The 15,654-nt window shown below is 44.6% G+C and overlaps 1 protein-coding gene across 1 annotated transcript in view; it reads right to left on the reverse strand.

The window, feature by feature from the left end:
* Positions 1-1,362: 1,362 nt before the first annotated feature.
* The window catches only part of MAML2 (mastermind like transcriptional coactivator 2), a 66,153-nt gene continuing 51,861 nt past the window's right edge, over positions 1,363-15,654 (reverse strand). Inside the window, exons 3-5 of the mRNA XM_018070922.2 lie at positions 14,147-14,350; positions 11,694-11,805; positions 1,363-6,115 (exon numbers count right to left, since the gene is read on the reverse strand). Of these exons, the coding sequence (XP_017926411.1) occupies positions 5,133-6,115; positions 11,694-11,805; positions 14,147-14,350 (1,299 nt within the window). The 3' untranslated portion in view covers positions 1,363-5,132. The remainder of the gene's footprint in view (positions 6,116-11,693; positions 11,806-14,146; positions 14,351-15,654) is intronic.

Genomic DNA, 15,654 nt, shown 5'->3' on the forward strand with positions numbered 1-15,654 from the left:
TGCCTTTAAAGCTACGATAGACAAAGAGGCACTTTTAGGGCTTGAGTTTCTTGACCTGTTTCAGGTTTACCTTCAGATAAGTGGGACTGTACCTTATTTTCCTCCCTTGAGTGTGAGGAAAGCACCATCTGCCGCCTGTGTTGGAGATGCTGAAGAGAGAGCCATGCACCTCCTGGGCACCTCCTCACTTCAGCGTGTCCATCCACGATTGGGAGCGTGGGTACAGTGGGTGCAGTGGGTCATAGGGCACCTGCCAGCATCCTCCCCCATCCCTCCAGTGAAAGCACTGGATGCCAGGGAAGGACAGAGGAGCCATTCATGGGAGGGAGTCAGACACAATGGAGGGACGGAGCAACACTACAAAAAACCCATGAGGACAGCAGTCAGCAGAGCTGGTGTTGTGAGGGGCAGCCAAGGGAGGTGCCTCCCTGCTTACCCCGTGGGGAAAGGTGAGCAGAGGGGGACTAAAAGGGTGGATGCACTGGATGGCAGTCCCTGAGCATGACAACAAGCAGTGAAGCAGTTAAGATGTGGGGAGCCCTTTTTTTTTTTCTCTATCTGAAAATAGCACAAGGCAGCCTTTGAGCACAGGCATTGATGTGCTGACATTTGTCCCGCTGAAATATCCCCTTCCACCACCCCTTCTGCTCAGTTTGTGGGGTAGGAAGAGCCACCCACTTGGAGATGGAACCCAGAAAGCCTCTCAAGGAACAGGACATCATTTCCTCAGCGCTGACCTGCTAAAAATAGCCTGGTAGGGATGAATATTTGTGTGAAACAGTCTGGACCTGATGTGATCTGGTACACGCTGGAATCTCTTTAGGCTGGAATCTCTTTAGGCTAGAATGAAGTGTAATGCGATGCAGGCAAGGAGGAAAGGAGAAGAAGGGCATTGCCTGATTTCTGGCATCTCATTAGGGGTGTCTGCTAGTGAGGGGAGAGGGGCAGATATCTTCAGGGCATGATCCAGGGCAGGGCATGGGCTTGGGGACCTGGCCAGCCCTCTTGGGGTGCCTAACTCTTGGGAGTTCACAGTTCTCGGCTTTAACTGCTGCAGGATCTCAGAGCAAATTGCTGTGCTGCAAGACTCTATCAACCCATTCACCAGGAGCTAAAATACTATTTTTGTTAACCATCACTTGTTAACCCTTACTGGTAATGAAACCATGTCTTCAGTCACTAGGAAAACATCACAGCTCTCTTGTGAAGAGGCAGGCTGAGCTCCTAGAAGCTGCCACATGAACATTTTTCTCATCCCCCCTCCTAAAATATCACCATAATTTTAATTTACTCAGATGAACCAGCAGGTGACATTCAATATAAAATTCACATTAAGAAAAGAGACACTTGGGATAATTTTGATTGATTTATTGGCAGAGTTTTGATAGCTACTGAAAAACATACTATTCATGTTTAGGTGAAAAATAAATGAAGTCAAATAAGTGTCACTGCATAGTACTAGGAGGTATATACAGCCACATGTAAAAATGCATAAACACAAACATTTCTGTACAGCATCTTTTCAGTCTGTATAGAGAAACACTGGTTTATAATATGGGGAAAATATAAAGCAGACATACATGCAACAAGGACATGACAGTTACATAGGTCCCACCTGCATCCCAACAGCTGCAATAACAATAATAACAATAACAATAATAATAATAATAATAATAAAAGCCTTTTTCAGGGAAAAAATTTGAAACCTGGAATGTTTTCATATTGAGGTTTCCAGAGAGCTTCAGATGTCAAACATATCTGAAGGTTATTTAAAGGCTTGATTCAAAGCCCTGTGAAGGCAATGGAAAGACTCCATCGATTTCAGTGAGCTTGGGGTCAGACCCAGCTATTTAACCATGATCCCATTCTGCCCTCCCCCAGAACCCAAAGTTGAAGTCTGCAGATAAAAATAAACAATTGTATCATACAAAACTTTGTATATAGAATACAAAAGGTAACCGTTGACTTTTTGTATAAAATACAACTTTGTGATAGTATATTTATTTCACATATGTATAAATATAACCCAAATAATATGATTTTTATTATTCCTACCAAAATATTATTACTTTTTTGTTGTTGTTTTTACAAAAGTTTACAAAACAAATAATTCTTTATATTTACAACCCAATACTGTGAAGAGTGCCCGGTCAATGATGAAAAATAGACTATAAGGGTAGTGCACTTAGCCATTGCAAAGAAAGAGAAAAAAGACACTAGCTCCATTCAGATACAAGTGTTCTGAAGAAATGATACTGGATTCAAGTTTTGGTTGCAAAAGTCTTTACAAGCTTGCATTTCAAATGCATCAGGCTTATATTTACAGAACTGGACATGGCCTCTACCGTTTTTGAATTTACTTAAGACAGGATGAAATTTTGCTCCCAGGTATGGCACTCACAGCCCAGTGTCTTTTCCACTCTAGGCTGAGGCCAACAAGAAAACACTAAGCATTGAATCCACCACCACATGGTATCATAGAATCATAGACTATCCTGAGTTGGAAGAGACCCACAAGAATCACTGAGTCCAACTCCTGACCCCTTGGGATCAGCTCCTCAGCTGAACAATTTTTTTACATCATTTTAGGATCTGGAAAACAGTCTACTCCTAATACAGGAACCAGTGGTGGCTTTTTCAATGGTGTGTGAGGGTAGTTGAAGTTACCAGACTTCAGTCACCATTGCTCATGGTGATACTAACTCAGCCTCGGCCTTAGTGGCATTCATCGCAGTCGTCTGTTCCTACCAGAGCGCTGGCAGTCACTGTTCACCCTTGTAGATGGGGTATGTGCCTGTGTGTGAGGCAGATGAGCCAATCTTCCTTCTGCTTCAAACTCATGTAGCTTCTATTTCAGTCTAGTTTTGCATGACTTATAGGGGACACATTTGTTAGATTGCATTTGTATCTCTCCAAACTTAGGTGGGACCCCAGTGACCTGAGCTGAAAAGCTCTTCAAGGACTTGGAAAAATTTGTACTGATATATCAAAGGGACCACGTACTCCCCAGCCAAAACTGGGGAGAAGAGGGAGCTTTCTGGGCAGCTGAGTGACCATGTTACACAATGCAGGGGTGTGCAAGGATCACTAGCTGGGATGGCAGAAGGGATTCTGCAGCAGGCTTTCTTGTCCCTCTTACGACAAACATTTCTGGGAATGAACAGCCTCAACTGGCATGTCTAACTAAATGCCCATGTTACACCTTTCCTGGAGGTGCTAGTGCTCATTTGTGTGATGGTGCTTCTTGAAACATCTTGAAAAATTGTGCCCATTTGAAATGACAGGGTGAGCTGACTGGAAAAGCCTTATTAAAACCTCTCTCAAGAAATAGGTCAGATAAGTGCAGAGGCTATTGTCAAATAGTCTCCTCATCCCACTGCTACTAACAAGGATGAATAAAGCACTTGCACAGGCAGAGCAATGCCTCTTGGCACCAAGGCATGCAAACGTAGGCATTGTATTCCTTTGCCACATCTAGTTTTAGCTAATTCAGAGGAGGCTGTGAAACACGTCGCACCACATCATTTTAAAGAACAGCATTTTCATTTGAATTGCAAGATCTGTTCCCATCCATTAATCCTGTCTGAATCACTGTGGAGCTGCTTTATAGTGACATAGCATATCCTTCTAATGTCCTTACTGACCAAGTCTATAGCAAAAAATCTAACACAGTTGAGACTGTTCCTTGGTAAGTATGGAATTGCCTGTATGCTTATTGCTCTGCTCTGTTAGCCTTCAAGACAAGGTGGCTCCAAACTGCCTATGGAAATGGTCCTTGCCCCAGGATATCTTCCTAGCGATGCACAGAAATTACTCAGGGCACTGTTAGCTGGGCCATCACCAAACCCAGAACAGATGATTTAGTCCAGTGCCCAAAAATATTCCCCCGAACTGTTTCATCTACAAGCACAGATGTGGCTGAGAGGAGCCTCCTACTGTGAGCTATAATTGATATGCATGCTAGATTCAGGGGCAGAGTCTCTCATACTCCACCCAGTGGAGGCTGTGGGGACCTTGGCCATCACTGGAACTCTTTCAACTCTCCCTGTATAGCAAAGGAAAAACAGGATGGAGCCAAAATGCAGTGCAATCAAAATGACAGCCTCTCCCCAGACAAAAATGATGGCATTTCTTCTGGGGTAAACCTGCTTGATAGAAGAGGACTGGGCTGAACTAACTGACACTCACTATGGGTTAAGATGAAAATGAGCACAGTGGCTTAGCTGAGCATTTGCCCTCCTCTAAGCTGGACTGGGAAAGTAGTCAGTGAGGGTCATATCGTAAGCACCCTTCTCACTCAAGTTCTCCATTAAGTCACTGGAGTCCCTGGGGTAGGGCAAGGTAGCAAAGTGAGGATCCTGAGCTTTGGTAATAGTTCATCTCGTATTTCCCTCAATGCCCAAAATGATTGTGTTACTGGCAGGACAGTAGCATCCTCTGATAGTCACTGCAAGCACTGATGAAAGGGAGAATGCAAATGCTAGAGCACACTGAGTAACGTGTTGGATGATCTGTTTCCTTCTTCTCTTGGATAAGACCACTTACCCTGTTGTGTGCTACAAAAGATAGAGGGTTTATAATAAAATCATTGAGAAAGCAAATGTGAGTTTGTACGGAGCAGAAGTAAACAGTTTTTGTAATGCCATGAGATTTACACAGGGCTTGATGCTGTCAGGGCTGCAGTCCCAAGGAAGCTAAGGGCTGTGAACATGATGACTGAAGAACTCTGGACCACTTAGGCTCTTACTTGCACTCAGAGAAATGTTGTTCCACAACCCATACCACTGTCTGGTGCTTCCATGTGTGGGAAGCTAAACATGTTTTTCCCCACAGTCCCTGTGAGAAGAACTGATGAGTCTGCAATGCGCTGGGCCCTGGTGTGGGGAACAGACCCCTCATGCATTCTCACTCCTTTGTGACAGGCAGGAATATCACTTATGCTATCACTTCATCTGGGGTGACTTCGATTTTGTTCCTAGAGCAACTCTTCAAAGAAGGCAGTTGCCCTATGTGGTATTTTAAAGAACAGCCCAGTTACTGGAGTGTAAATTAATAAAGCAGGTTGTTGGCATCTAAAGAGAAAGCTAATGTCCTTGCTGCCTCTTCATCTGATTCCCTCTCGGTACTGTCACTTATGAGTGGTTCCCTAGAATTTCGTCGAGGTTGATGTCTTTCATCCAGTCATCATTACCAGGTTCTGTTTTCAGTAAAGAATCTATGAAGTCCGAGTCACTGTTGAGCGCAGGTCCTATACTGTCACCTTGCTGGTTTAGAAAGTCAAATGCTAGGTCATTACTATGATCACCTCCTTGGTAACCCCTAGAGTTTTGGTTGGTAGATGTGAAACTGGTTGATGGCAGAGATGACGGCGGTGTCATACTTGTTCCTGGCTGATTCAAGGTAGGCATCGTCTGTCCTCTTAGCTGGTTAGGCCTTATGCTGAGCCCTCGTAGTGAGCCAGCAGATTGTCCATTTAGAGTCTGGTGCATTGGGTTTAGAGGGGGCCTCATTTGGACTCCCGCTGTTAACTGGTTAGGAGGTGCCAGTGCACGCTGAGGAAAATGCTGGTTGCCTACATTGCGTTGCAAAGACTGGTTAGGATATGGAGTGCCAGTGGGGAAACGGACCCCTGCAGGCTTCAGTGCATCCTGCTGCTTCACTGCAGCTTCTTGTGGGGCCCAGTTCTGGGCAGTGGCAGTAGCTGTGATCATCACATTGGCTGGCCGTTGAGCAGGGATACCTGTTGCTCCATGGTTCAAGCTTGGCCTTATTTGCTGAGTGTTGACCACTGACCCCGTCCCAAAAGCTGTCACATTGTTTCCCTGTGTCATGGTTTGCTGTCGGGACACCATGGGGTTATTCTGACTGGGCAGAACCTGATTTTGGTTTCTGTGTGGCTGCATTTGATTCATTCCTGAAGTCACGTTGTATGCACTTGGTTGGTTGCAGGGAAGGTTCCCATAGCAGCCCATATTCCGAGCAGCAGGAACAGAAGGCATTCGGCTTCCAGCGGTGGTGGACATGAGACTGGAGCTCTGGGGCATGAGGCTGTGCGTTGAAATTGGGTTGGATAAGGACATGTTGTTGGAGTTCATGCTCACAGCTGCCGAACCACCTGGAAAGGAGAAAATAAAAGTGTTACAACAAGCATGAGTGCATGAATGAGTTGTGTCATTCATATACCAACAGGTCAAAAATCCAGTTTTCTATTAGCAGAATTTCTTGAAGAAGATACTATGCTCTTAAGAGGACTTACATGAACTTGCTCAAGGCCTTATAGATGCCTGTCATCCAAAGGGTGGTTTGGCCTATATGAAGCCCTTGGTGGCTTTTCCATCCCTTCAGAGGACAGTAGATGAGCCAAAACTAGTACTCATTGTAAGAGAAATATTAGAGCTGGGAAGGACAGACTGAACCACTGGGCAGGAGAGAAGACTTCTCTGCCTTTTTCTACGGAAATTCTAGTCACCTTAGACAGGACAAAACCTGTTTAAGTGATCACAGATCAAGAACTTCCTTAAAGGGCATGGCTCATCCTGGCTCCCTCTAGAGACAATGGGGAGCTACAGGCACCATCATCAGGCTCCTTTTTTACCTACAGCAGCAGTATCCATCCTTTCCGGGAATACCTGTCCCAGATGACAGTGGGAGCCGAGACCGCAGCTCACACATTTGCAGCCATATGCTGGGAGAGCAGTTCAGCCCAGTCTGTGACCTGCCTGTCCTCCCATGTGGCAGCAGAGTAGGTACAAGAACATGACTTAGTGTTCTACCTGGGGAGTCCCACCCAGATGCCCTTCTAAACTCCCTTTCCAGCTGGGCTATTTGCTCCTGTAGAAGCTGAGGGAATCACACATGATATGCTGGCATTTGCAGCACATGAAATTCACCTTTTGTGCATTAGAAAACTATGAGTTATGAGTTGGCACAAATGTACCACTCATGGCTAATTCTACCCACTGGAGGATTTTCCTGTACCTGACACCCGCCAACGAATCACAAGAAGAGAGGCCTTCAGCCTCCAAACCTGGACACAAGCTCACTTCTGTAGCACATTTGCGGCTACGTAGTCTCTATTTCGAGGCCATGGTAAATCAATTATGTCACTGTAGGCTGATTGCTTATGCAGTGCAAGACTGAATTAATCCCTGAGAGGCTGGTTGAAGACAACCGTTTTCCAAACACAGCTGCTGTAGATGGCACTGTGGAGAACGCTCTCTGCACAATCAGCTGCTCCATAGCTTACTTGCCTTTGCTACTGTTGCTTCCAGTACAAGCCCTGCGAGAAGCACAGCTTTGAGAAGTCAGGTTCGAGGCTAACGAAAGATGTTTGTTCACACAATGTGTGGGTCAGCTGAGGAAATGTTTGCCGCATGGCACAGTACAAGCTAAATTCTCGTATCACTTTGGGTGGCTCCCAAAGCATGAGAAAAGCTGTTGAATGGGCTGGCTACCAAGGTACCATTGCATTTCGGGAATTCCCTGACCCTCTGCCAGAGAAAGGAACATACGATTCTGTAGATTTTCTATTTCATAGATACCAACTACTAACAATTGTTGGGCATGGGACACCACCTTGGTTTGATCCTTCATACATACAACAAAACCAGACAATTCGACTAACTTTAACTTTATCATCGAATCTTATATATTGGTCTGTGTGATGAATTTTATCAGGTGGTTCATCATCAGTTCCTTCCTACCACACAGGTGCTTCAAGACTATGTCATGCTTGCCGCATTCTCCAAATACTTTAGTCTCAGTGAGTGGCGTGTTTTCCAGTCCCTTGGTCCTTCGAAGCTCTTTTCGATGTTTGATTTCAGAGCAGTGCATCACTGCTGGTCACAGTAATAGCTTTTGCACATCTCCAATATGGATGTAAAGTAAGCTCTGTTTTTCTTGTTCGGCCTTGTCTCGGACAGTGTTTGTGCATTCAGTTCCAATCACACAGCCTGTTCACAGTGATATCTGGAGATCTGTCAGCGATTACCTTTTGAGCTGTGTTGATTTTGTGTCACTCTTGTTTCTTAACAAAAATTGGCAGTAAGAAGTCAGATGCTTTATAGGACATTATCTGAACAAGAAATACCATGTAAATTTGAAAAGATTCTTTCATATCAGTCCATGTTGTTTGACAGTAATTATATCCCCTTCCTTTATTCTTTATTATTCAGGCTGTATCTGCTTCCCAAGTAGTTTTGCTGAGTTCTTCATTAGGTCACTAGGGCTACAATAACCTACTTACTCTTTAATTTTTGTCATGGCATTAGCAGTCTGGAGTTTCAAGATTAAGTAGGAAGTAACATTAAAAATTTGGAGAACCTTTCAGCCAGCTCTTTTAAAACTCTTGAAGACAAATCATGTGCATACATATTTTAAAAGTCTGTGTTTAGGAACAGCTGTTTAATATACTGTTCCTGTTGAAATGTCACCATAATGATGTTCAGCTCCCTCAGAGTGGAACTGAAGAAAAAAAAAATCATATATTTCTGCCTTTTCTGCATTATTTTTATACATATGCTATTTCCATTTAGTAATGGATGCAAAGGATTCATTTTTTTTCCTTAAGGACTTAAAAATTAACTCTTCCCAAATCATTATTAACACTGAGAGTGACTCCACAACCAGAATGTTTGTTCCAAATTAATATAAACATAGATACATAAATTAAGAAGCTTCCCCCCTGTCCTGGGAGGCAGCCTGTTCCACAAGCTGGCTCTAAGCAGGAGACAATTGTAGAGAATATAATTGCCTTAAGAACTATGTTGTCCTAACTTAAGCACCTAAATTCAGTCCCCAAACTGGTCAGGTCCTGGTACAGGAGATGCTATGGGAGTCCACCTGACTTTAGCTCCACAGGGACAATCAAATTCTCACAGTGCTCAGCAGGCAACCACACAATTAGCCCTATTTTTGGCTTTGCTGATGGGTTGTGCGTTTTTGGAACTACTGTAACATTTCCTGTGAAGACAGGCTGAGAGAGTTGGGTTTGTTAAGCCTGGAGAAGAGAAGGTTCTGGGGTGACCTAGCACCTTCCAGTACCTGAAGGGGGTTACAAGACAGCTGATGAGGGACTTTTTACAAGGATATACAGTGATAGGACAAGGGGAAATGTCTTTAAATTGGTAGTGGGTAGGCTTAGATTGGATATAAGGAAGAAATTCTTTACTCAGAGGTGGTAAGGCACTGGAACAGGATGCCTGGAGAAGTTGTGGATGCCCCATCCCTGGAAGTGTCCAAGACCAGGTTGGATGGGGTTTTGAGCAAGCTGGTCTAGTGGAAGGTGTCCCTGCCCAGGGCAAGAGGGGATTGGAATTGGATGATTGTTAAGGTTCCTTCCAACGCAAACCTTTCTGTGATTTTACAGTCTTTTTGCAGGGGTGATAGGGATGGGGCCCCTGATTCTTTGCTCCTTTATGCTGCTATCAAAGAGGAGGAATGGTACAGAATTCAGTGGCATTTCAAAAGACCAGGAACACCAAGCTGGAGAGAGATGGTTTCCTCCCTCCAGCTGAACTACAAGTTTGAGGAGCTGCTTTACTTGTCATTGGGATGAAGCCCCTCCTGGGGTGACCCTGCCAGCTGTTGAACAGACCTCAGTGCTCCTGCAAATGCCACACTCTGAAAAATATAAGTGGATGGGACATGGGTTGTACTTGTACAAAAGACGAAGCTTCCTCTTTCTTTGTATTGCTATTTTTATGATTTTATTTTTAACACAAGTATTTTCTGTTCTGATTTCTTCCAGACGGGAAGAAATGCCTTACCCAGAAGCATAGTGTACAGCAGCTGGGCACTCCAGGCTACAGTGATTCAGAGAAAAGTCTTCCCTACCTGATTCACCTGCTTCTTGCCATGACATGGCACTGTGAGGAAAAGCATAGAGGAATAAAATGCTTAATCAAGTTTCTTCAAGCCCTGGTGTTATTTTATTTAGCTTTTTGTCTCTTCTTCCCTGACCTGAGCAGAGCTATTCCCAGAAAAAGGGAACAGATTCCCTGCTGTTACTCCCTTATGCAAGAGTTTCCTAATCACTCCATCTGGTAGCTTTGTTGGAAATTCCTAGAACAGCCCTTTCTCTGAGGCTCACCTAAAAAGCTGCTGTCCTCCCAGGGTTCACTCAGCAGGGACTTGAGATTTGAATGGACAAGTGCTGCCAGTCCCACATGCTTCAAACACAGCAGATGGGACTCCAAATACCACAAGACTGACAAAGAGTCCATCAGATTAACAACAACAAGAGCCACCACATAACAATGGTGATCTACTCATTTTGGAGCCTTTACAGATGTGGCTGCAGTCACTTCCATTTTCTCTCTCAGGCTGGAAAAGGAATGTTTTTAAGTAAAAGCCAAGAGTCTCAGTTAATCATTTGATTCCAGGAATGAGCCTTTAAACAACACACCAAATCACAAGATTCCCCAGCAAACTGCCAGGGTTGCCAAAGCATTTGTTTTGGGAGCACAGGAGTTAGCCAGCAAGCAGGGTGCTGTCTGCCCTGTAGCATTGCCCTCATCATCGGCTATTACACTGGCATCAGGGATGCTTGTGGAAATTTACTGGAGATCATAAACACTCAGGTCCATTAGAAAGAGGCAGTTTCCAGCAGCAGTTTCCAGCCTGCAGCAAGCTTATCACTGCTAGAACTTGGAAGCAAAGCAAAGGAGTGCTTGAATGTTGCCTGAGCAGCCCAGCCTGGCCCTTCCCCACAGAGCTGTGCTGGTGGTCCCATGGTCAGCAGGTTGGGTAGAGGGGTGCCATGTGAAACAGCTTCACTTCAGAGCTCATTAAAATCGTAATAGAAGATGAAAAAGTTTTGCTAGAAAGGACAGGTAGGAAGGAAAGACTCAGATCACTGGCTGAATCTGCAGAGCCAACAGTTATGGAAAAACAAAACACCAAACCATCTTTTTTTTCTTCAGTGTGTTGTATACAAAATGATACTAGAAGGCAAAGGATCCTTTTTATACTTACATGCAAAGGCACTTTGCAGTATAAAGAACATCCTTTGATCCCATCTGCTGCATTTCTCCCACCTCCTCTCTCTCCTCAGCATTTTTTCCTTTGTTCTCTTGAGTGGCCTCCAGCCAACCAGCAAGGTGAACGGCATGAAAAGTCAAACAGGCAGGCCTGCACTTCCGAAACTAGACCAGCAGTAAGGCCATGACCATGGCATATTAAAGAGACCAAAAGTACCATCCATGATGGTGCCGTGTGAAGTACTTAAAAATCAGTATGAGGGTTCTCACACTGTACAAGAACTGCCATTCAAAGGGAGGGATGGTTCTCGTCTCAGTCTCTGAAGCAAAATGTACCACATACACGAGAGAAGCATCTGGATGGAGTGAGGTTGCATAGTCAAGAGGACACCTCTGCATCAAGTATTTCAGTGCACCTCTGCCCCAGACAGTGCTAATGGGAGGGGTACCAACCCCTTCCTCCCCATGTCTGAGAGAGGCAGTATCAGCTTGGATGAACCACCAGATCACACATCAGCACTTCTCAGTGGTGCAAGACAGTAAGGTAAGTAGCACAGGAGAGCAACAGCCACCACCCACCACTGCCTCTGTGGTGATGTAAGTGGATATCCAGAAAATCATGCCCTGGTCATCTGTATATGCATGGCTCTTCTGGATTGTCTTCCAGTTGGAAGGAAGGAAGGAAACAGTTTCACTGAGCCCATGGGCACTTACCGGGATATTGGTTTGCTTGTTGCATGTTGACCACGTTCCTTCTTTGGTCTTTATAATCTGGTGGTGGACGTGTCAAGTGTCTGTTCAGCTGATCTTGTGGAGTTATTTTCTCCTAGAGGATTAGAGTAGAAATGCATTAATTTGCTTTTTCTTATGCTTTCCTGTATCTGTGTTTTGCCCATCTCTTTGTTGTCTCAATATGTATAAATCTCAAGTGTTTCTTACTTTCACCCTGTCTGGTCCACAGAGGCACCTGTGAAACTGTGTCATCACCCACTAAAGTCTATAAAAAACCTTTTGCTGGTTGCAGAGTGTTTGAGACTGGTTCAACTTTCCTTAAAACCACTGAGAGTTTCTCAGCCTCTGAGAACACTGTCCACATCTGCAGTGCAGTACAAAGTATCTTCTGATGTACACCCTGTCTTGTTCACCATGCTGATCAGACAGAGGGGCCTGATGGTTCCTCATGGCTCTCTCCCTGTCTGTGCAGCTAGGTGTGCTTTCTCTGAAAGAACAGAGACAGAGCAAACACCCACGTCTAACCCAAAAAACCCACACAGCCAGGGTGCAGCTGGGGAGCAACAAAGGCTGACACCTGCTCCTTGGCTGTGTCAATGACTATCAGCCTGTTTCACCCACATAGTTCTCTCAGCATGCACAGCTGGCAAAGAGGACTTCAGCTCATCATCCCCATCCACAGTCATGTCCATTCCTCACTTACTCCTTCCTCCTAAACTGGAGGAGTGACCACAAAAATCAGTTTTGTTCTTGCACTTCATCTCCCCTCAGCAGAGATGACAGCAGGACACATGGTGTAGCAAGGATGGTGCTGTGCTGGCTGTTTTTCATGCCACTCACCAATGCCCTGTGCTTCCCCGTAAATGTGTGTGGTGCTGTCTTTCCTGTTACACTGGGAGTACAAGTGTTGGGGCAATGACAGAAGGGAAAGATTGCAGAAAAAAACATTAGTTGGGGAGAATTTTTTTTTTTATTTTGAGCCTGCAGGGACATGTCTGTGGTAAGAGGAAGATAGAAATCAAAGTCCTTGAACTGAAATCTGACTAGCTGCCCTGTGTTCATAAAGATCTGGAAAGAGCAGGCACCAGAGTCAATGCCAATCTCTCATCAGCATCAGTGTGACTTGATGCATTCAGAGTGCTACTGTTCGCCCATGAGCAACAAAACCTTGGGACACGTGGCCTCATGGCAGGAAATTGTGAATTTGGTGCACACACCCCCTTACTGGGCAGCTGCTGGGCAGGCTTCACACCTGGGCACAATGTGCCCAGGTTTCATGCTCAGCTGCCAGAATGGCAAGCTGGCTCATCAGTGTGAAAAAGTCGGGCCCTGGTTTGTGATGGAAGTCCAACAGAGTAATTTGAGGATCTTCTGCCTGAAAGAGCAGGCAAATGGACCTTCTAATGAAAAATGTTTTTTCTTCTCCCAGGAGCACTTAAAAACACTGGGAAAAGACCCTTTCTTGTGGTGTTTAGGCATTTCTATAATGCATGATGGGAGTGAAGGGTCTGATTAAGAATTTTAAGGCTTGTTTTTACATCCTGCTAAACCTGAACCCTTCTGAAGAAGAAAGACAAGTTATCTCCCAGGAAATCCCTGCAATGCATGCAGAAACTGTAGGCAAGCTTTTTGTGCGTTTCTGTGTACACGATACAAAAGCAAAGTCAAGCTGATTAAAAAAACACATTCTGTAGAGTATTTTCAATTCCTATTTTATTTCTTTTTAAGAGAAGCTATTTGAGCAATTAACTTTTTGTTCTGCTAAATATTCTGACAGAAAACTGCATCACATAGAGCTGACGTGAAAGTTCCTTTTTCTTCTGCATAAACCAAAAGGCAAGAAATATTTCCTTGTAGAATCCCCCATGCTTCATAAAAGGACCAGTAACTCCCAATTGGTCTCTCAGATACCAAAGGAGTGGGAAGAATTGACTCCAGGTATCTGGAAATGCAAAAAGACAAATGGAGAAAGGAGGACTCATGTATGATCCCAGCTGAGCACATAACTTGTGTTGAAACCCAAAATCAGTGTACCTCATCCTCATTTACACACAGGCACTTTACACCATACTGCCTGGGTCAAAGAGCCTGGAAGTCAACTTTCCTCTGAGGTTGAAGTAGTTTAGCAGTGCATGTTGGCTTATCTTGCAAAGAAAACCATGGACAATCTCCATATGCCTCAAATCAAGTATATGCTTGGACTGTTCTTGTAATGACACCACAGTAGCTTGGATATTTAAGTTGTTTCATACAGACTGAAGAAAGTTTCAAAAGGGCTTAGCAAAGTGCTGAAAAATATGAGGCACACTCTTGAAGTTCTAGGCATTGCCAAAACAACCTCAAAGTTTAGGGGGCTTTCTTTCCCCATCTTAACTTTCTTTTCTATTGTTTTTTGACAACATTTTCCATGTAAAATAAGGGATTAGAAAACTTACAGCTTCTGCCAACATCTGCTGCTGTAGAAGGAGTTGTTTTTGCTCCATCATTTGCCGTTGCAGAGCCTGTTTCTTTTCCATCAGCTGCTGATTCAACAATGATTGCTGGGATGAGTTCATGTAACCACTTCCAGTGTTTGGATTTGAGCAAGAACTGGAGCTTGGAGTGGGGCCAGCTCCCTGGCCTACCACAGAATGTTGATCCTGAAACAGAAAAATGGCTCGTGAAGGATGAAAATAATAACAAGCATCAAGAAAAGGAACTAATCCTTTGTATGTAATTAGCTCAAGTTCAGGACACAGCCCACAGACTCTCGGGACAAGTGACCGATACAAAGGCTTTGACAAATTAAGAAGCGGTTTGAATAACTTTGTTGCTCAGGGAAGAGTGAAAATGTGCCAGGTGATTCCAGTGGAAAACCTCAATATTGTACCAGGAGCTTGGGAAACATGACCAGAAGTAACAGAGCCGTCCTGGGGATGTCTCAGGAAACATGCACTGGGCTGTATGGCAGATTGTTTGACCACGAGGGAACAAACTCAGCGTCTGCTGGTTCCTCCATCTGGTGAACAGCAGCAAGAAGTTACAGACTTATTACTAGAAGTGGCATTTATTCTTAGAAAATACAGAGGTGGTAAGTTGATACTTTGCAGTGGGGTGAATGGCGCTGCTTTCATTCATCCCGTCATCTCCCTGACAAGAGCAATCTCTGAGAGATTGCTAATTGACTGCCACTAGAAACAGGATTAAATAGGCTTAGAGTGTATCAACCTCCTTGGTAAAACAAATGTGTAACTGGGAAGGACCTCGAAGAGTGCTTTAGGGTCTCTGGTCTTGGTGAGGAATCTAGATCTGCTTCCTCTTTCCAGTGTGCAGCTTCATGAGGAAGGGATGGCCAAAAGTCATTGCAGAAAGCAATGGGAAAAGTACTTGAGGACTCAAATCGTGCTCATACAAGATGAGACATGGAATGACAATATGCTGCTCCTTTTCTCTCAGCCATGATTTCCCTCAGCAGCAATATGTTTTCTGCCTACTTGCTCCACTGGTGTTTAGTACCTGAGACTTTACCAAATGTAGGAAATAGCTTTCTCAGTGTACACACAAAACCACTCAGCCTATGTTGGATCATAGCAAAAGTCTGCTCCATGGCCATTGTCCCTCATGGCATCTATGGAAATATGGACTGACCAACAGTGGAGCAAGAACTGGTCTCACATACCCAGGGATCAATGCTGGGACCAGTTCTGTTTAATGTCTTTATCGATGATTTAGATAAGGTTATTGAGTCCACCATCAGCAAATTTGCAGATGACACTAAGTTGGGGGGGAGTGTTGATCAGCTGGAAGGCAGGAGGGCTCTGCAGAGGGACCTGGAAAGCCTGGAGAGTTGGGCTGATTCCAGCGAGATGAGGCTCAACAAGGCCAAGTGCTGGGTCCTCCACTTTGGCCACAACAACCCCCTGCAGCGCTACAGGTTGGGCACAGAGTGGCTGGAGAGCAGCCA

Source organism: Manacus vitellinus, unplaced genomic scaffold, assembly GCF_001715985.3.
Source record: "Manacus vitellinus isolate BGI_N305 unplaced genomic scaffold, ASM171598v3 scaffold_2_pilon, whole genome shotgun sequence".
Lineage (NCBI taxonomy): Eukaryota > Metazoa > Chordata > Aves > Passeriformes > Pipridae > Manacus > Manacus vitellinus.